The sequence below is a fragment of the Orbicella faveolata genome, unplaced genomic scaffold (genome assembly GCF_042242905.1).
Source record: "Orbicella faveolata isolate gen_17 unplaced genomic scaffold, um_ofav_v1 contig_14, whole genome shotgun sequence".
Lineage (NCBI taxonomy): Eukaryota > Metazoa > Cnidaria > Anthozoa > Scleractinia > Merulinidae > Orbicella > Orbicella faveolata.
This window is the reverse complement of record NW_028301541.1, coordinates 11,858,133-11,879,146: the sequence shown is the minus strand read 5'-3', so window position 1 is coordinate 11,879,146 and position 21,014 is coordinate 11,858,133. Positions and strand designations below refer to the sequence as shown.

Below are 21,014 nucleotides of genomic sequence, written 5' to 3'. Positions count from 1 at the left end.
ATGACGTCGCAACGTCATGTTGTAGCATATATTTTTCTTTTGAAAAGCTTCAATTTTGAGCGCGTTTTTCAAAAATATTGACAAGGCAGCCCTATAAAATTTCGTATAATAAGCGCTTAATGAAATTAATTCTCAATAAATGAAATTAATAAATATTATCGCGACTTATTAACCCGAATCTTTAAATTCCTTCAATTCGCGTTAGTTTATGTCGCGTTACACCAGCGTTGATTTCCTGTAATAAGGTAGATAGATATTTTGAAACCTACATCACACAATTTTTTTTTTCTGGGTCAGCCGTGACTTGAGCGCTGTCCGCGTTGCTTTTCAAATTATTTGATGTTATTTTTCTGTCAATCACTGCGTACGTTTACGTTTTGTTTTGCGTTTGTTGTGGTTACACGTTAGTAATCTTGCACTATTGTGTGTGTTTAGTAAAAGCTTGGCTCTTATCCTGAGTGTCCACGTCAATGCACTCCCTCATCAGAATACGTCGAAATTTAAAAACCAAATTATTATGTTATATATTTTGACGAAGCCTTGTCATTTGCGCAACACCAGCTCATTTTCTGATCCTGGTGTGGAGTTCATTCAGGCTCAGGACTGTAACATTCACTTAATTTGCGTGTTCCTACACAACCAAATAAGAATACACTATTCATTGCATTTGACGTAACAGCGAAAACGTTGTACACATTAACAATAGGAGTCAATTTGCACAACAATGAAGAAATTAGTAAAATCATTGCGTCCGTGAGAAAGCGTAGTCTTTTAGTCTCAAGCGTAACTTCTGTAACATTAAAGTTCAGTGAACGAGGCTGTAAAAAACTCCAGTGTCAAGATGGCCCACCTTCTGGTTCTTCTGTTTTTGCAAGGATTACTTGTAAACAGTAAGTATATCAGGGATTATTTCATTAATTTCGTATTTATTGGTTGTTGAACTGATTCGATTTTTCCGGGTGCCGTGATCTTGCACATTTATACCGATTACGCTTCAAGGCTGCTAACTGAGATTCACTTCCTCAAGATTATTAGGTTTTATGTCTTGGTCATGTTTAAATCACTCCTTTTATTCCGGGCTTTTAATCTTTGAAATGAACTCACCGATACAAACATCAGACAGTCACGATTAAGCCGGACATGTCTCGAATGAATAATTGTTAGTTTGTCTCAATCTTAGTATGACTTGTTTTAAAATGTTGTTTTGTAACTTGTAGCCTTGTCGCTCGTTTAATAACGATTTGTAACTGATACTCCGGCAAGGCACGAGAAAGTAATCCAACTCTGACCTGGCTGGCCTGTCTTAGAGCTTCGGTGTTTTTAGTGAAAGCAAAAGAGAAGGACATAAACACCGAAGCTTTAAGCCACTTCAGCTTGCGCTGTTAATTTAGCGTCATTGTAACTGAACCCGGCTTTTCATTTCCAAGACCGGCTGAATTCAAGTTAACAAATAACACGACATGAAAGTACCAACAATTCAAATTGCCTTTTTGTGGTGAAAAGGATCAACGTGTTAGGTTTTTCAAAAAAAAAAAAATGAATTACAATTTGCAAAACAGTATAACAGTAAGTAGAGGGTTTATTTACTTCATCATGATGCCTCTGTTACAGTACAGATTTCACAGCCAGTTTCAAAGCTGGACTGATTTTCTCGCGGTAAGCAAATTCGCCACAAGCAAGCAGTTCACGTATGTTATTAGACCGTATTTTCGATGTATTTTGCTAAATGAATATATGGCTTAAAAATATTATTTAGAAAACTGATTGCGCTGTGAAAGAATGAAAGATGCGAATGCAGCCATAACACGGAAAAATGACCTGAAAAAATTTCGGCATGTACTAAAACCCGAAACAACGAAACGAAACCACCGAAACGAAACGAGCGAAACGAGTAAAATAATAAGTAAATAAATGAAAAAGTTAAAAAAAAAAACAGCCTTGATCTCTGGCACGTTACTATGGCAGCCTGATCTTGTACCCATCGTTATATCTCAAACCTAAAAGATGGATGAGCGCAAGGGTGTCGACGACGACCACGAAGACATTGAGAAAAAGGTGAGTATTTTTCACATTTTGAATGGCCCTCTAGCTAAAACAAGAAATCTAATTTCAAAGATAGGTTTTCTGGTCATATCGTGGATTCTTAGACGGTGGCGAATCGAATGGTCTTTTCGAGAATGACTTTGCAGCATTCTTCGTGCGAACCAGGACTTTCTTTAATATATATCTCTAAAGAAAAACGAGGGCGACTTGACAGGCTTTAATCATATTGACGTCAGGCTTTCGTGACTCCTGCAGTTCTCAAAGTTATTTCTTATTAGGCGCTCAGTTCTTCACGGATACTCTTGAGATTGTGTTTCCGTACATCCTGGGCTTGGCGTTGTCGATTCGCCACCGCCTAAGAATCCACGATACGACCACGAAACCTTTCTTTGAAATTACATTTCTTGTTTTAGCTAGAATACCATTCAGAATGTGAAAATATCCACCTTTTTCTCGATGTCTTCCAGCTCGACACGCTTGCGCTCATCCATCTTTCAGGTTTGTGATGTCACGATGTCACACATGTGGCTTAAGAGCAGGATCTGGGTACGAGATCCGGCTGCCATAGTAACGTGCTAGAGATCAAGGCTTTTTTTTAACTTTGTTATTTATTTACTTACTATTTTACTCGTTTCGGTGGTTTCGTTTCGCTCGTTTCGGTGGTTTCGGTGGTTTCGTTGCGTTGTTTCGGGTTTTAGTACATGCCAAAAATCTCAGGTTCTGAACGGGATTCGAACCCACGACCTTTGCGTTACCGATGCAATGCTCTACAAACTGAGCTATCAAAGCCACATGAGAGCGATCGTGTGTTGGTTCGGCCCTATATGTTCAGTGGACGTAATACTCGGCTCAAGTATATGAATTTCATGGTAATAGATGTCCAACAGTAGCAATTAAATCATGAAAGAATGGAAGATGCGAATGCAGCCATAACACTACTGGAAAAATGACCTGAAAAATTTTTTGGGGGGCTCTGAACGGGATTCGAACCCATGGAATTCATATACTTGAGCCGAGTATTACTTCCACTGAACATATAGGGCCGAACCAACACACAATCGCCTCATGCGGCTTTGATAGCTCAGTTGGTAGAGCATTGCACCGGTAACGCAAAGGTCGTGGGTTCGAATTTCGTTCAGAGCCCCCCAAATTTTTTTTCAGATCATTTTTCCAGTAGTGTCATGGCTGCATTCGCATCTTTCATTCTTTCATTATTTAATTGCTACTGTTGGACATCTATTACCATGATTGCGCTGTATTCGATTAAAATTTCAATTGCTGTGTAATTTCTCTAAGTTTTCCACTTGTAAGTGGTACAAGCGGGTAAATAAAAATCCTTCAATATCCCGAGATATTACAATGGTTGAAAATCACCTGCTTGAACTACACATAAGAGATAGACCCAAGTTAAAAAACTTGCTAGAACTAGATTTCCTTTGCAAAATAAATACGAAACATTTTCTGGTAATCAATGACAACTCGATCCTCAGGTCCTTCTTATTTCTGGCAAACCAAAACTTTACATGGTGGAATAGTTAGTTTTTCTTACGTTTGGCCTTTATTTCAAGAACTATAGCCATTTTCTCTACTGATTAATGATTTCAATCATGATTGTTATTTCGAATGGGAACGTGTTAATGGCGACTCTTCGTGCTGCTCTTTCGTTAGTGCTTTTGTTATCTAAATCGGGAATTCCTTTTGGATCTAATCACTGTAAGAAAACACGCCAGGTGAAAACGTCTTGGATTTCTATCAAAGATCAACAACGAAAGAACTCTTCCCGTCGGTCTTCTTCTGTTAAGTTTTAAGTTTCAATTTTGCTTGGATTACTAAATGATCCATGAGTACTGGCTGCGAGACAGAGATTCTCTTCTGCTTGAACGAGGGGGTCTTGGGGGGAATTCAGTTATGCCAGCAATACTGGACGAATGCAAAAAGCCTCCGTCAGTTTAGTAAAGACCTGTAAATATACGGATATTTCATTTGTTCAGTTGTCCAAATAAGTTATTGGGGCAATACTGAAAAAATTTACTTCAGTATCATACAGCACGCATTTATCAATTTATGGATGCCCACAGGAGGTTTTTAAATACGTTCGGAGCGTAATTTTAAAATTTTAAAATTCAGTCGCTCGGGGTCGCTCGAGGTTTCCGTTTTTCAGTATAAACTGATGAGCCCTTTTCATAAATTACTGAACTGAAGATATATTTAATTGATGAAAAGTTTGCTGATTTTAAAGCACTATCTAACTAAAACAGAAAATGCCAGTATCTTCCTTGCTACTTGAACAAGAATTGAAGGATTTGGTTCTCAAATCAGTCCTCTTCGTTTTCAGTAGAGTTCGATGCGACAGCTTGCCTTTATTGTTACTAGTTTGTCTGCAGCTCGTCACTTTGTTCGTCATTTTGTCAGTCATGTAATAAACAACTAATTGTAAGGAAGCTCCAGCAATTTGTTGTCGATTGAAGTGTTTTAAGCTTATGCTTACTGAGAGGGCTTTTTAAGATTCTATTTGTTATCGATTAACTCCAGTCTACTTTTTAAAGGCATATTTGGGTCATCTAACCTTTCATTTGAACATCAAATCCGCCTACAACTTCTGACTGACTACGACAAGCAAGTCCGACCAGTTTTAGGAAATAAAACCGTGGAAGTGTCGTTTTCTATGAAGATCAGCAGACTTGCTAAAGTGGTGAGTATAGTCAAATAGATCGTTTTCACTGTCACGCAATAAAAAAATGAATCGAAAACCATCCAGTGGAAAAAGCTATGAACTTACGATGTTATAGAAGATAACTAAACAAGACACTTCTCCAAGTTTTAGGCCTGTGCGTTTCCCCAAACTTCAGATATTCGTCGAAATGTTTCGCAGATATTTGCAGAGCCCAGTATGAAAACGCCATGTTGGTGTACTTCCGTGGTACATCAATATGGCGGCCGGAAAATAGTGTAAACATCTGGAACTTACTTTGGCTATCTAGGCGACTGATTATCAGTACTGCTCAAACAAGCATTTATATAAGCACTTTTCATAATGCTCTAACTTCTAAAAAGGCTCAAAATCATGAGATAAGTATATATTTTTCGACAAACTCGATCGTAGCCTTGTGTCACGCACCTCCATAACCCTGAAATTCAAAATGCTCTGGATTCCAAACGAAGCACGCTATTGAGCTGTAAAATTGTAAACAGATATAAATATACCGCCCTCTTATGCCTGATGAGGATAAAAGCTTTGGTGGCTCTTTAGTTTTGGGTTTTCGAAAGTGATGACGTCACATGAAAACGATCTATAGATGAATGGCGTGTCTACTGACTAAGGAATAAGCTGTTGTTAACCAGGGCCAGGTTTGAGCTCACTCAGGATTGGCGCGAATTTTGATTCAAGATTTGTAAGTTTTCGGTGAAGTTTTCTGTTTATATTGTTTGTCCTTCAGTTTAGAATTTAGATAATCTCCAAACTACACCAAACATAGGCAGTGAAAAACATTTTTATGGAAAAAAAATTAATATTTCGGTTAACTTTTAATCTTGGGTTAGCGTTAACCAGCTTTCAAACAAGTCGGCCAATTAGTACTGATAATTATTGGCTGAACGTTTGGGTCTGCTAGGCTGAAGAATTGTATTGTAGAGCAGTTGTCGACTTTTGCCTTAGCCATTTATTTACTCCATGGACCTATGCTCCTGATTTCACTCTGTTTTGTGTTTTCTTTGTATCACAGGATACCAAAGAGCAAATAATTATTTTGGACACATGGGTAATACAGGTATGCAATTAAGTTACATTGCTGCATTACTGATACTTTTTAATCTACAAATCTTGAAGTGGAGACTCGATGGAGACTGACTAAAGACCATTTAAGCATATTAGTCAACTGAAATGAAAAGTCATTAACTTCTGGTCACATCTAGAAATCAGGAAGTATAACGCAGAGACAGACAACTGCAAACTGTTTTAGTTGCCTGTCAGACCTGTTACACACCAACCTGAAAAAATATATTAGCAAAATTTTGTTGAATTCGCTCATTTTCAATTCGTATGCGCTGCTTCTCTTACAGGAATATTCAGACTGAACGCCGGCTCTAATTAACGTTCAACGGGCGTCGATAAAACCAGGAACATGGAACATCCCGGAACATTCCGGAACATCGAATAATTATGATAATTATGAGAAAAATATGTAAAATTAAATTTTCAAAAATTAAATTAATCAAAAATAAACTGGTATCAGCTCAGAAAATAAAAAACAAAACAAAAAAGAAGAAGAAGAAAAAAGAAAAAAGAAAAATGAAAATAACTGCATTGAGTGAAGGCTCGCAACTTAGAAGACTAATCCATTCCTTCTAGTCGTTCGCCATCAGTTAATCACGCGACTGTCCCTTATTCCCAGACTTCGTTGTTCATAGAAAACCAAGGTGGTGACGTTCGAACTCTTTAATCAGACCGAAAAATATGGGTACCCGAGTGTGATTTCTTTATCCAATTCATTACGTCAATTCAAAGATATGCGTATACACGATTTCTCACGAAGAAATAGTTTGTCTATGAGATAGAAATGGAAACTCTTTCGGCATTGAGTTTCTTGTGTAAACTAGTTCGGACTGCTCGAGCTCTGATGACAGTGTAAACAAATACAAGCACAAAATAGACCATTTTACAGTTGTCTGCTCAGGGACCTGGCCTTTGGATGGCAGCGAGGCTAGAGTTGACCTTGTTTTGATACAGACCTCACTGCTTTTGTTGTGTAAAACAAGTTGTTCTGATGCTAACTAGGTGCATTTACATGACAAAAGCAGTGAGGTCTGTATCAAAACAAGGTCAACTCTAGCCTCGCTGCCATCCAAAGGCCAGGTCACTGAGCAGACAACTGTAAAATGGTCTATTCCATGACTTTTGGCCACGCGTTGTCTGCAGGGTCGCTGGTCAAAACTTTATTGTCTTAAGAAATATTTGTTACAAGTGTTGGCGATCTGAAATTGAATTCTAAGTGTCGCCAACAGTTCAAATGCCTTTCCTGGAAAATGTTATCTCCAGTACAAGTTAATACTTAATTAATTAGGAACACTTTTACCGCAGGCTATAATAGCTTATAATCTATTCATCCCTCGTTCAGTCAACTTCACGTGCAGATCGTTATCTGACATTCGATCAAACTTAGTTTTCTATCGAGTCATTAGAACGCCACAAAAGTAGACCAAACATGCGAAGTACGCGAGTGTACGCGTTGCTTTAATCTTTGATTACTCGGGTTTCCGGAAAGGCCGAGTCTGCGCTTGGTGGGTCATAGTGCCAGGCGTTCCCAGCAGAGAGCGCGAAACTGGGGATGATAATTGCAACATGAAGACGGAACAGTGACAAAACTATAGCTACCGACTTAGCAAATGTATGATGCTCAGACGAACACCTCATACATGTATGTTGAAGAAATCAGGGATCCACAAAGGAAACGCAATGAATTACCTGGCATTCATCGTCGGAATCGTCCATGTTTGTGTTGAAAAATAGAGTGCTGTAAACCACGTGACACAATTGGCGGGAAAGAAGAGGAGCCTGCGTTCATTGTGGTCAGTTGAAGCAATATCCAACGCTCCCTACCCCTCCCCTACCCCCCAAAATATTTTTTCATATTTTGAGCTGATACCAGTTTATTTTTGTTTATTTTATTTTCGAAAATTTAATTTTACATATTTTCTCATAATTATCATAATTATTCGATGTTCCGGAATGTTCCGGGATGTTCCATGTTCCTGGTTTTATCGACGGTCACGTTCAACCAGGTTGAACGAGTTTGAACCGAATTCCGTTATTTCTCAACTCAGGTCATATTTATAGTTCATGAACAAAGGGCTGGCTACTCAGGATGATGTTTATATGGTTGCATAAAACATAACGTAACTCAAATCCAAATGAGACTTTTCTTATTTAAAGTTGTTTCGGTTTACACAGACGTGGAGAAATGAATTCCTTGTATGGAACTCGGATGATTTTGGAGGAGTATCTCGAGTACAGTTTGTCCCGGACGAAATCTGGGTGCCGGACATTTCTCTTTTCAACAAGTAGGTGTTTGTAGATAAAAGAAATTGTGGCTGATATTTTTATTGAGCCAGTTTGGTAAAGATTTGAATGTTTTTATGGAACAAAAAATATGTACTTGAAATAAATATATACACACGATGATGTAAATAAAAATATGCATTTGTAATAAATATGTATATATGTAATGTCACTATCTACTGAGTCATTCATTTATGATGTCCAAAATTACGATAAAATAAACAGGAAATCTTAAAATTATAGCTTACTTCAGTAAAAAGAAAATTAAAAAAAAAAAACTAACAATAAACCATCCCCCCCCGGCAAACAAAACACCCACAAAAGAAGAGTGGCTAAGACAGTAAGCAAGATAGAAGCTGCTAAAGTACATGTCAAAGTAAGTTCATAAACCTGTCGTTGATTTCAGTGGTGATGACAGCGTTACTCTAGCCGGAGGACGAACAAAGTTTGTCACTGAGGTGTCCGTGGATAATACCGGAATGAGTGTGTGGAGTGGACCAGCTACATTTAAAGCCAACTGCAAATTAGAAATCGGTAACTGGCCATTTGACAATCAGACCTGTGAAATGGGCTTTGGTTCATACACATACGGAATTGGCAGGATGGACATCAAACTATTTAAAGACACAAGTGGTGAATTTACCAGTAAGTAAATCGAATCATGTAAGGTTGCTTTGAGTAAATCACGATATCTGCTTCTCGTCTCTCAGCGACGGACCCAGACAGTTAAACAATCAGTCAATCACGCATTTCATCTTTTCAGGACCTTCTGTCTTCTCAGTTTGTTTGTACAAAGTATAAAGTGGAACCTCCTCTTAGGAGACACCCTAGGGACAATGAGAAGAACCCCCGTGAGAGAAGTGTCCCTGTGCTAAAAGAAATCTATAAGCATGCAGCTTGCGGCGACAAATGTTTTGTGTCCCTTGAAGGAGATGTTACCTCAATACAGTCAACTCTGGTGTCCGCAATAGCGGGTTGTGATGAAAATGACCCAAGGTTTGGTTGAGGAGTGTCATTCATAACATATATTGCTATAAACTTTTTAATAAAAAAGTTTCCAGTTTCTTTTCATTTGTAATACACATTTTACTTTGATACATAATTAAACAATATAGGTCAAAATACCTTACAAACTACTAAGTATGACTGCAGAATAATTAATTATGTCCCTCAACATGTCCAAGGTGTTCGTTTTAACGAGAGTAGAGCAATAAACATTCTTTTGATACATTTCTTTGTAGTTTCGGCTGGTTCTAATAAAGGTAAAAACAACAGAAAAGCTCTCATCGGGATTTTGATTACGAATAGGGTGGCTGTTTAATAAGTAGCCGCTTAATAGGGGCTCGACTGTAGTTTGGGGTGGAGATGTAGCTTCTCTCCGTAATAGCAAGGTGTTCATAATAGCAGGGAGTCCACAAGGCCAGAGTTGACTGTAGGGGTGTTCCTTCGCAGCCACCGTGTGTAAAATCATACGTTTTGTTCATTTGCAGATCGGTTTGTTACGAACGGTGACTGGACGATAGACGAAATCTCCGCAAAATTAGAATTAACAGATCACGGTGACTGTTGCCCATTTGATTTCAGCGAGGTGGTTTACACGCTAAAAATGTCTCGGAAGCCTTTATACCACTTGTTTTATCTGACCATTCCCAGCATAATGCTTATGTTTCTCGCCCTTCCAAGCTTTTTAATTCCAGTGGAGAGTGGAGAGAGAATTGGCTTTGTCACCACCATGCTTCTTGCTATGACTGTCTTCTTGCTTCTCATTCCGTCTTTCCTCCCTGAAACGTCCGATGGTGTTCCAATCCTTGGAATAGGTTTGCAGGTCACTTTGGTCATCATGGCATTGGTCTTGTTTGCCAATATTTTCGTCCTGAAGGTCTTTTTCATGGAGGGCACTCCCCCAGAGTGGGTGCAAAGCGTTTTCAACATGTGCAGGAAAAAGAAAAGCGTTCAACGAATACATGTAGCTGGCTCAGACGTTCAGCCGCCATCCATGAAATCTCGCACGTCCGTGAATGCAATTGAACTGTCCCCGTCTACTAGCATAGGCACGCCCAGGGGTTGGCAAGAAGAAGAACAGCAAGTAACATGGCAAAAAGTGTCCGTCAAACTTGATCATGTGTTTTTTGTGTTGTTCCTTGTCTGTGCTGTGATTTCTTATTGCATAATTTACATTTCAAAGGTATAATGAGCTTTTTCCAAAATGATGGACACAGAAATCTCCTGGGCTGGGTACTCGGGTGCCTCTTTAAAATAAGCCCCTACTCGTTGTCTTAGGGTTTACCTAATTATGGTCAAATATAGATCGCATCTCAGTTTAGCTTATAATAAAGGAGAACGGTTATGAAACTCGATAAAGTTCTTTAATTTCAGTAATTTGTTGTATGTTTTTGCTCGCTTTTTTGGCCTTTACCGTGCTCAAACTAACCAATAGAAACGTTTTGGTTACGCAATTCATGCGTAGTATATGAACGCAAAACAATAGATTTTGCACGGTCGTGGACCTTCCAACATAAATCTTGGCGTCTTTGTTTGCTCCTTTGATGTTTGTTTCTTGCACGCGGGTTTTTACTTTAATTGAAGTCGAGAGCTCTCTGTAATATCATTGGATCGATTGTATCCCGATGTAAATAGAAAACACCATAAAGCAAAGAAATGTGGTATGATGTCTAACAGGTTCTTGCTGCTCAACTTTTCGTCCAATCTACTGTTCCGGGTATAAAGCGCGTCATAGCACAATGTAGAGCTAGTGAGGGATCGTTTGATGGTATCCCATATTTAATAGGTAAAAGGATCAAATTCCTGATACACGACCGAGGAGGATAACAAGGGCGTATCCACTGCGGATGTAAGTTATGTTCCGGAATGGAGCCCGCGTTCCTCACCCAAAAGTAGACAACTGGAAGGATCCAAAAGGGATACAAGCTATTTTCTATCCTTGCTTAGGGTTTAAATGGAAGCTTCAGTGCCCTCCCCAGGCAAAGTTTCTTTTAAGCTGTTATTATCTCCATAAAAACATATGCCTCCCCTTCCCATTTTTTCGTTCATAAGTCACTAACTATCCCCGCATGACACTCGATCTGAACGTTTTGTGTTTGACCGTGGTTTTTATTCGATTTGTTATATCATAGGTTCTTGTTACGTCGTAGGACTACTTGAGTTTGTGATGCCCATGTGCTTGGCGCGACACGTGGATTAAAGAGTGTTGTGTGCTAGCGTGTGTTGCTTATTAGTTATATTCTCATTCGTTTATTCGAACGGTTCCGTTTCCCTGGTTATAACATGATTGTTGTACAAAATATCAATATATAACAATTTAAAAGGTAGTAAACGATTTACACAAGGAAAACTCACTTAACTATTGCCACATGACATCAGAAACATGCCAATAAGACTATTAAACATTCTTGTACTAATGAGTTAGTATGTTGTTCAGTTTTTGAGCACTTTGTAAGTGATCAAATAACAGTCTCTATAGCGTTCCTCATCAGGGTTAGTGTACAGCTCACGTCGTTCTCTGCTCACAAGACGCCATTTTCCTGATTTCTCTAGCTCCTCAAACTTGGGGCTGTAACCGAGCTCTACTGGATCGAAGGAGTCCGCACGAATAGAGAAAACAAACAGTCCACCTTCAAAGGAAAAACACAGCTAAATTAGAATGTTAATTCAGTCGAATAAAAACCTTATCTTTTGACTCGAGTGGACTGTTTCCATCGATTTCAATTTGGTGTAGCGTTCAACTTTGAGAATTTCCGGGAAAGCAATTGAATGCAGAATACTCAAGGTCATCCTGAGAATGAAATCCTGTTGAATCACAACAAAAGACCGATGCCAGTGAACCCAAAACGTCCATCCTACGAAAGAAAATGCTTTCAGTAATATTGAAAGTTAAAAAGTAGTATTTTCTGCACTAGCTGTTTTGTGCCATCTCCCTGACTGGGTCTGTCAATTGCCGCGTTCTGTTCTCGTTCAAACGGAACATTCTGCCGCGGCAATATGGTACTGTTCTCAGTTGCTAAATTTCGTTCCTCCTTTGCAGTACACCGTCTCATTTGTTGTGTTCCTAACCTACTTTTCAGGATTTCAGTCCTTGGTATATTACTTCCCCTTCCTTTTCAAGGTCTTGGTTATTGTTTCCATCCCCTCCCTTACAAGATCTCAGTCGCTGAGTCCATTCCCACCTTCCTTCTTTTTAAAGGTCTAGCTTCTTGAAATCTTCACCAGCCTTACAGGCCGCTCATTTCTTGTGTCCCACCCCTCCCATGGAAGGTCTGACTAGTGCTGCTCCTTCCCCTCCCCATAGGGTCTAGGTATTGAGTTGTGAGGGATATTGCATCAAAATCTACCAATCATAACCTACTGATATGAACGTGTTTCCTTAGAGATATAAAGATCGATAAGATAACTGACGATCTGATAAACTGTGCTCACCTGGTCTTACATGACGTACGCACTCATCCAGTGCTACAGGCTTCGCTTGCCCATAAACAATGGTCCCTGCACACAACACTACATCATACTCGGCAGTCTTTATTTGCTCTACGCGAATGTCACTCAAAGGAGCACAAATGAGCCGCTTATAAACTTTCTTATTTTCTGCTATGTCTAACATTTTCTGTGAAATATCCAAGCCATCGATGTTTGTGTAGCCTTGTTTAACCAGCATCTCGCCTATAATGCCAGTACCAGCTCCAGCATCAAGGATTTTGATGTTCTTATTTGCATGAGGGAACACATCTTTCGACTGCATAGCTTTGTTAAAAGCCTCTACACATAAGACATGACCTTTGTAACCATGTTTTTCGGTATCCTACGAAAACAAACATGATGCAACATCACTTGGCAAAAGACCATTTTAAGCCTGCGTTACAGGTATGGTAAAATAGAGAAGGGGTAGGGAGGCAAAAACGCCCCCTTCTATCCCCAGTCTCGCTCTCCTTCCCCTTCTTCCTCATTTTACGCCAGCACAACAGGCTAGTCCATTTTACAAGCTTGCTTAAGGGAAGAGACAAAACATGCCATGTATTGTTTTGAGGGAATCTTGGCTAGAAAACAGTTTTGTTCCAAATCACAAGCTGGTGTTTGTGTTAAATTGTTTCAGCGATTTAAAGTCAATAGTTCTTTGCCTGTTTTAAATGTTTTAAATACTGGACGTTTCCTTTCAGCTATTTTAGTAGTTCAAATTTCTGGTGCGCTGCCATGTTTATTTTTGCAAAGCTTGATGGGAAATTATGATGTCAGTACACAGCATTTTAATTGTTTATAATTCAGACCCAGATGAATATATTCAGCTCTAATGAGAAATATTCTTCTGTAAACTCCATATCAAGATCTCTTACCGCGCAATGACGTCATAAATTACCATAATGTAAACATGGTGACGCCCTGGCGATTTACGCTAAAAACCAAACACTAATCGTATTCGAACCACTCACAGAGATAATTATCAACTTAAAACCCAGGATCAGTTAAAGAAAACCATCAAGTATACTTTGGAACTTGAACTGCTTTTCAGCCAAAACTCCCTTTAACAAGAAAAAAATAATAATCAAAAAGTGTTGCTTTGCAAACTGCAATGAAACAAATCACGTTTGGTCTTCTAACCATGAGACTGAGTAATGACCTGGTGAAGACCGGTAAACATGTCTGATCTTTGATCTTGGACTGATAAATATGGTATCAACCATATTTAAAGTTGACAATCATGTAACCATATCTTGCTTGAGACATCTTCAGATAGGTTTGGTCGTTTAGAACAGACACATGTAAAATTATATACCTTGTCAAGACCTAAAACCATACATTAACCCCCAGGGTTAATCCCTCCTATTTTGGCAGAAAACGGATATATGTCTGCTATATCACAACTTAAAGAAAAGAAATGCAGTGCAATGCAATAGAATAGAATAGAACACATTAGACTAGAATGCAATCCAATCAATACATTATACTTAAAAAATAAAGAAGCCTGTGACTGACTGTGCTGTTCTGTTGTACTGAGGCACATAGGAAGTGGTAGAACACAAAAAAAGTGTAGGGGGAAACATGAGACGTAGTTGAGTGTTTCTCTGCTCTACTGCTTCCTAAGTGCTTTACAACAGAACAGAGCATAGTTGAAGTTTCTTTGTTTGTTTTATGATAAAGAATCCATTGACTTCCCCATGCATTTGGCTGAATTTTGAAACAAAACTTTATTTTCCAAATGAGGAAAAGTGGTGTCAGCATGCAGATGTTCTCTGAATTAATGCATGCTAAAATAAGCCAATCACAATCCTTGTTAGAATTGTTCAAATAATTTGATACTTATCAAGACAACAGCTGCCAATCACAATGTGGACTTCAGCTAAACTTTTGGTTTCGAGTGGCTTTCGAGAGAAGAATGGTCGCTTCAAAGTTTGCTTTTTAGTTTGATTTTTTGAACAAGGATCTCCAGGTTTCTTAAGTCCAGAGGTATCTGGCTGCATTGTGGCTCATGAAAATATGCACTTTTTTGTTGGAAATTACAAAACAAGAGGCTCACAGTTTGCGGATAAAAAGGTGAAATACTGAGTTGTATTTGAATGAGCTACAGTTATTTGTGGCTTAATTGCAGCCACTGTCCAAACTAGGCTGCATCAAAGTTGGAAAGACTAAACTGCCCCCACTGGTTATACTCCAAGTGCAGGAGAGAATATCAGAGCAAGCTTTTAACTGATCATTCGTCAGGTGAGTGTTGATACCAAATTGTTGAGGTTCACTTTGCTGAGATGACCGGAGATTGCAAGTTAGCCAACAAGGTTAGTGTTACTACACTCCATGTAAATGCTGTTTGAGCATTTTTACAAAAATAATGCTCCTCGTCATAAACAGAAACAGCTCAATTGGTGTTTTGTGTCATTGTTTAAAATGTATAGTATAAGTTTTGCCTTCATGACAAATATAATGTTTTTTATCGAGGCATTCATTAGGTTGAAAATTTGTTTATTTCACTATGTGATAACTGTTTTGTTGGAATGTAGCAAAACGTATTATACAACGGCCTTCATGCAGCCATGTTTACTGCAGAGAAATAGCTCTTTTCCATTGTGTTTGTCCGAGTCAGGGGATGCTTAATTTGGGTCTAATTTGTTAAAATTCTGAAGCAAAAATTTGAAAGTCAGTTCACCATGCATCTGTTCTGTAATAAAGCATGCTGCTTAATTCAGCCAATCAGAGCATGCGTTATATGGAAACTTTATTATAAAATACACAATTCAACACAATACAATACAATACATTCTAGTTATGCCACACTTTCAAGTGGTAATTTACCATGGAAACTATCCCAAGAGTCACTTGTATTTTCTTGGTATACACAATTGCCATATAAAATACAGTGGCTAATACAGTCAAAGTGACATATGTACGTTGCATGATGGGAAGGTTGGATGTAAACCGTTGAACATAACGGCTTTCCTGTATTCTGATTTCCTCTATTTTCTACGGCATGGTATACAATACAATACAATACAATACAATACAGTACAAAGCAGATTAGTCAGCTTACCACTTCATAAGATGAAGCCCAAGAATCATAGGTATTTTTTGCATCCTCCTCACTAGAGGACGGAGTGAGCTCTGCAATTCCTTTTAATTTCTCCATTGCAGCAGTCATGAGTAAAGCTTATCTATGATGTAATGTGAAAAAATTCAATTCCTGAGTGTTAACAAAATGAATATATACATATGAAAAGAATAACATTGATTTGCCATACAATTAGAGAAACTTGGGGGGCTAAAAACTGGTAAGTTTGTGGGGGGTCTACGTTTGAGCCCTGCATGGGCAGAGAAATTGGACAATAATAATAATAATAATAATAATAATAATAATATTGCACAAATTTCATAAAATGTTCAAATGCGCATGACAAGATTAACAACAGAACAAAAAGGCTAAAAAGCTAAAATTACAATTAAAAGTAAACTTACAATGATTTTAAAAAGCTTAAATTACAATTAAAAGTAAACTTACAATAATAAAAGCAACTATGATGAAAATGCAATATTGTTGTGTTCTTGGGCAGGACACTTGCAAAAAGGCTTTTTTAAAAAGAAACGTATCGAGTCTATTTTTAAAGACGGAATGGACGAACTATTTCTTATTTCAAATGGTAGAGCATTCCAAAGTGTAGGTGCTGCCACAGAGACAAATATGTCCCAAAAATGATTGAATTTTAGCATAGAGTTTCTGAGCCTCTACAGCCTCCATGTAGCACTGCATTCTCTACTCTGTAACCAAAAACATAGGCACGCAAGAGTTATTTTTTTGTGAAGTCTCGGAGATAGGGGCATTCATGGAGCTGTTTACAGTAATGATTTGGTTAATTCAACAAGTTATTTTGGTTGCGGTGTACAGCAAGAAAGAAACTGGGAATTTATGATGTACATACGATGTTACAGCGATAATGGAAGATAGCTAAATAGTAAGCCATAAGATGTTTGACTGAACAAACTACAGTCATCCGACACATCTCCAGATTAATGTAGATACCATCTTATTTTTTTCTTTGATTCTTCTTTGATAAAACCCACACTGTGATTGGTGTGACACGTGCACATGCATAACTCCCTCACTCACTGCTCACATAGCCCTTCCAACCCCCAAGAGGAGTTTTTGCTAAAAAATACTCAAGTTAAGAGACCTTTTCACATTTTATATGAGTCGTAAGTTTACCCTTTTTACACAACACAACACAACACAACACAACACAACACAACACAACACAACACAACACAACACAACACAACACAACACAACACAACACAACACAACACAACACAACACAACACAACACAACACAACACAACACAACACAACACAACACAACACTACTTCACTGAAAATTGAAAGAAAGAGGAAACTAGTGAGAAAATCTCAGATAGTGCAGAGTGTAATTTACATCTCTGATGCAGTAGTCACACAGGTCCTTCCCCCTGCTGTTCTCTCCCTTGGTAGTCAACTAGGCCTTTTCCCCTTTGCAGAATATGAGCGGACAAAAACTTGATAAGACATAATCTTAGTCGTGTGTATGTTTCATGTCTGTGTTTTGCCCAAAAATAACTTACAATTACCGTTTGTCAAGACGGTTTTGAATTTATTGTGGTATTTTATCTTGAGTTTCGTTCATTTTGTAGCATTACTTTTCACGCCAACGTTTGTGATTTGATACTTTTGTTTTCCTCGCCAATGCATGCAACAAGATACCTTTGTTTCCACGAAAATATAAGACAGATGTGTATTTTGTTAACTTAGTGCTGGAGATAAATGGAATATAAAAGTTAAATATCTGCTGAAAAGTTGAAGAGGAACGATTTTGTTTTATTCAAAATGTAAATTTTCATTTGACCGATAAACAAGAATTAATCTAATTATCAAATAGTCATGTCGAATCACGGAATAGTGCGTTCTAATTCCGTTACCAGCCGAGTTGGTGTAAACAATACAAACCACATCAAACTAATACACAACGCCATTGAGTAATACAACTGAGGAGCGTTTCAACGAGAAGTATTGAGGGTCGAGATCTTTACTTGACCGAAATTATATCCCACATCGGTGAGCGAGTCACCTCATCGATTGATCAAATTAATTGGTTTCAGTTTCTGCGGCAATAATAACGAAGTTTCTTTTGTCACAAATTTACTAGTTTTACATGCAACTAATGTGGGAAAGTTTCGGCTGAATATGATCTTTGGGCTCTCTTTCACAGAAGAGGAAAGAAACAAGCTGCTAAGGAGAAGCAATATGTTCCGATTCTCTGTTTCAACCCTGGCAAACACACAATAGTTATAAAACAGCAGACGACATTTCTTGAATAGAGCTAGGGAAGATTCCAGAAGATACACAGCCACAGTAACATTCTTTGGACTAAAAAAGGAGAACTGACGTTACCTGAAATATAACTGCTATCCCCAGCCAAAACGAGAGTGTGATATCACTCATTACAAAAAATAAAAAAAACCGTGCATCTGAACTCGAGAACAGAGTTTGTCACACTAGCAATGCTAGAACACATGCGTCTTATATGCTATGAAATGTATCTTTCACTTAACATATAGTTGACTTTGACGCTAACTAATCTGCGCATGCGTTTGGAGCAAATTGCTTCTGTTCTTGAGAGAATGGCACCACCAGGATAGCATGAGATTTGCAAAACCATATATATATTTTTGCCATGTTGTCAACGAAGGCAACGTAAATACGACACGTTTTGCGTAGTGCACTGGGGTACCTACTGCACCCAGCCCCCTTCCCGCAAGGCTAATTGATTAATTGAAATTAATTAATTAAACAAACATTGTGTGTCCTAGTGAAGAGAAGCCCCCTAAACCATTCCAATAGTGCACTCTGCACTAAAAACCTCTCTGACACACAGGGCTCAAAGTTTATTTTTGGCTTTGGGAGCACTTGTGCGACCAGGTGTAAATTTTTAGGTGCACTGCCGAAATTTTAGGCGCAGAGTTAAAAATTTTAGGTGCACAGCTTCAAATACTTGGAGCACCTAATCGAAAAGAATACTTAACGCTCCAAAAAGAGCAATTCAGGCTTCGTGTTGCAATATGGGCCTATTCTAGCAGTATTGAACACAACGAAAACAAATAAAAGAATCAGAATATTTCACACAAGGGTTATGCTTAGATATTAACTACCGACGTCGCTCCGTTGAGTATCCTCATTATCCAATTGCTTGTTGTTTGCCTCCCTTTGAAATTCTGTTCAGGAAGATTCTTGATTTATTCAACATCTGGGTATTCGTGAGAACTAGCACGAACTTTGCTCATTTGGCTACTGCTTTCAAGCCATAGAACTCGTGGACCGGCCCGTTCCGAAAACGCTAGACATTTTTGTGTGTCAGACAAGCGAAAACAAAGCTTTCTTTACAAAACGCAGCATTCTGTAACAGTTGCTCGCGAAGAACAAGCACACGATTTAATTCTCATCCCCCGTTTCCACGCTTTCCACTAGATCATCGATTGCCCAAGAATTAAGCATGTGCTTCATTCCCTCATTTGCATGTGTCAGCGGAGTTGTTTACAACACAGAACGTGGGGAAGAAATGAACGTTCGAGTTTGGAGAATCCACTGGGAAATTAGGCTTAAAGATGACGAATAGAACACACACCGATGAAAGGAAAATGGTGCAACTTTGTTATTTGGTGGTTGTGTTATATCTATGTTTATATTTATGTTTATCAATCTGAGTACGTTAGTATGGTCAGGTGAGTAAGCACTAGAGAAGTCGCACTGTACTTTGGCTTTTAAGGCGCGGGGGTGCGACCACACAGGATTTTTTAGGCGCACAGCCAAAAATCTAGTCGCATATGCGACCAGTTGGTCGTTAACTATGAGCCCTGGACACATTGAAAGTCTGATTTAATTAAATTGCACTTTAACTTGGTGCCACGCAGTCTTTTGTAAGTACATTTGAGCAGTTTTGATACTTTTTACGTTTAAAAATATCGGACTGAAAAGAATGTCATAAAATGCCCATCAAATAAAAATAAACTGCTACTGCAGAGACGTAAAAACCGTCCAGAAATGAAAGCTTTTTTTTGTTTAATATCCTGGAAACAATAGTCGATAATTGAATTTACTCCCATATGAAAAGTATTAAGTTACCATTTGTAACTTAAGATAGCAAACATCTTGTGGAAACAAGTGGTGACGATTTGTCAGCTCTAATTGAATTTACTCCCATGTGAAAAACAAGAGTGTCAAATTACCCTTCGTAACTCAAAAATAAAAATATCTCGTTATATTTGCATGCAACAAGAACAAAATAATCGTCACCTGCACTTACTATTGTAAATGTTAGAACTGTTTCAAATCTGAATAGTCTAGTCTCCTCTAAAACATGTCCTAAGAACTAGAGGTGACGATTCGTGACCTCTAATTGAATTTACTCCTTGTGAAAAACAAAAGTATCAAATTACCTTTGTAGCTAAAAATAAAAATATCTCATTGCATTTTCATACTACGAACTCACGAACTGTTTCAAACCTCAAGGCTCATCTCGTTCATAACTAAAATCCTCAGCCTAACCAACAGAAAATGTCGAAGTAAGCCCAATTATGAATACTCCCTCCTCTTTTATAGAAGAATAAATATGGCCGTTCTAAATTGTGTCGGGATCAAGTCTTCTCACATACCATTTACCTTTACAACAAGAAATTTGATTGGCTGTTTATAGTAGATCCAATCTGATTGGTGTGACATACATACATCTCTCACTCACTCACTCACCCATTGACCCGTAACATACCTGACGCACCGACTAAGAGGTATTTTTTTTACCAAAAAAATAACTCAAAAACAAGTGTTACGTTACCATTTGTAACTAAAAATAGCAATATCTTGTTTTGTTTGTTCAAACATTTCATGGGAACAAGTGGTGACGATTCGTCAGCTCTAATTGAATTTAATCCGTTGTGAAAAACAAAAGTGCCAAGTTACCTTTTGTAACTAAAAATAGCAAACATCTCGTGGGAACAAGTGGTGACGATTTGTCAGCTCTAATTGAATTTGTTCCATGTGAAAAACAAAAGTATTAAGTTACCCTTTGTAACTAAAAATAAAAATATCTTGTGCCATTTGCGTACTACTAACTCATGAACTGCTTCAAAACTCAAGACTCATCTCGTTCATAACTAGCCACCGTTACAATTACCGAAGTCCTTGTGTTTAATACAATAAAACGCCCAAGACTCCATATACCTCACTAAAGTTATCATGAACAAAAACAATTTCCTCTTTCTCCTACTGCAATTCGTGCTGGCTGTTAATGTGAAAAAGCGAAAACCCTGATAACATTGAAGAGAAAAGATTTAGTTTCATTTAAAACGTATCTTCTCCTTCCAGTGGTAAACAAGAACCATTATAATTGTATAATTGTCA

General features: G+C 38.2%; 2 protein-coding genes across 3 annotated transcripts; one reads left to right on the top strand and one right to left on the bottom strand.

Moving 5' to 3' along the window:
* The first annotated feature begins 177 nt into the window (after positions 1-177).
* LOC110060148 (neuronal acetylcholine receptor subunit alpha-5-like) lies at positions 178-11,800 on the top strand. The gene is made up of 6 exons (XM_089286644.1): positions 178-890; positions 4,590-4,735; positions 5,766-5,810; positions 7,991-8,100; positions 8,505-8,743; positions 9,589-11,800. The coding sequence occupies exons 1-6, from the start codon at positions 842-844 to the stop codon at positions 10,287-10,289; spliced, it is 1,290 nt and encodes a 429-aa protein (XP_089142770.1). The 5' UTR covers positions 178-841; the 3' UTR covers positions 10,290-11,800.
* Positions 11,189-19,273, bottom strand: LOC110060147 (methyltransferase-like protein 27). Of its 2 annotated transcripts, none has more exons than XM_089286645.1 (4): positions 18,012-19,273; positions 15,627-15,747; positions 12,533-12,911; positions 11,189-11,730 (listed from the first exon to the last, which is right to left on the bottom strand). In XM_089286645.1, exons 2-4 carry the CDS (start codon positions 15,732-15,734, stop codon positions 11,534-11,536), a joined length of 684 nt encoding a protein of 227 aa, XP_089142771.1. In that variant the 5' UTR covers positions 15,735-15,747; positions 18,012-19,273; the 3' UTR covers positions 11,189-11,533. The 2 variants fall into 2 exon arrangements, with proteins under 2 accessions (XP_089142771.1, XP_089142772.1); XM_089286646.1 differs by having other exon boundaries at positions 18,770-19,273.
* Positions 19,274-21,014: the final 1,741 nt, after the last annotated feature.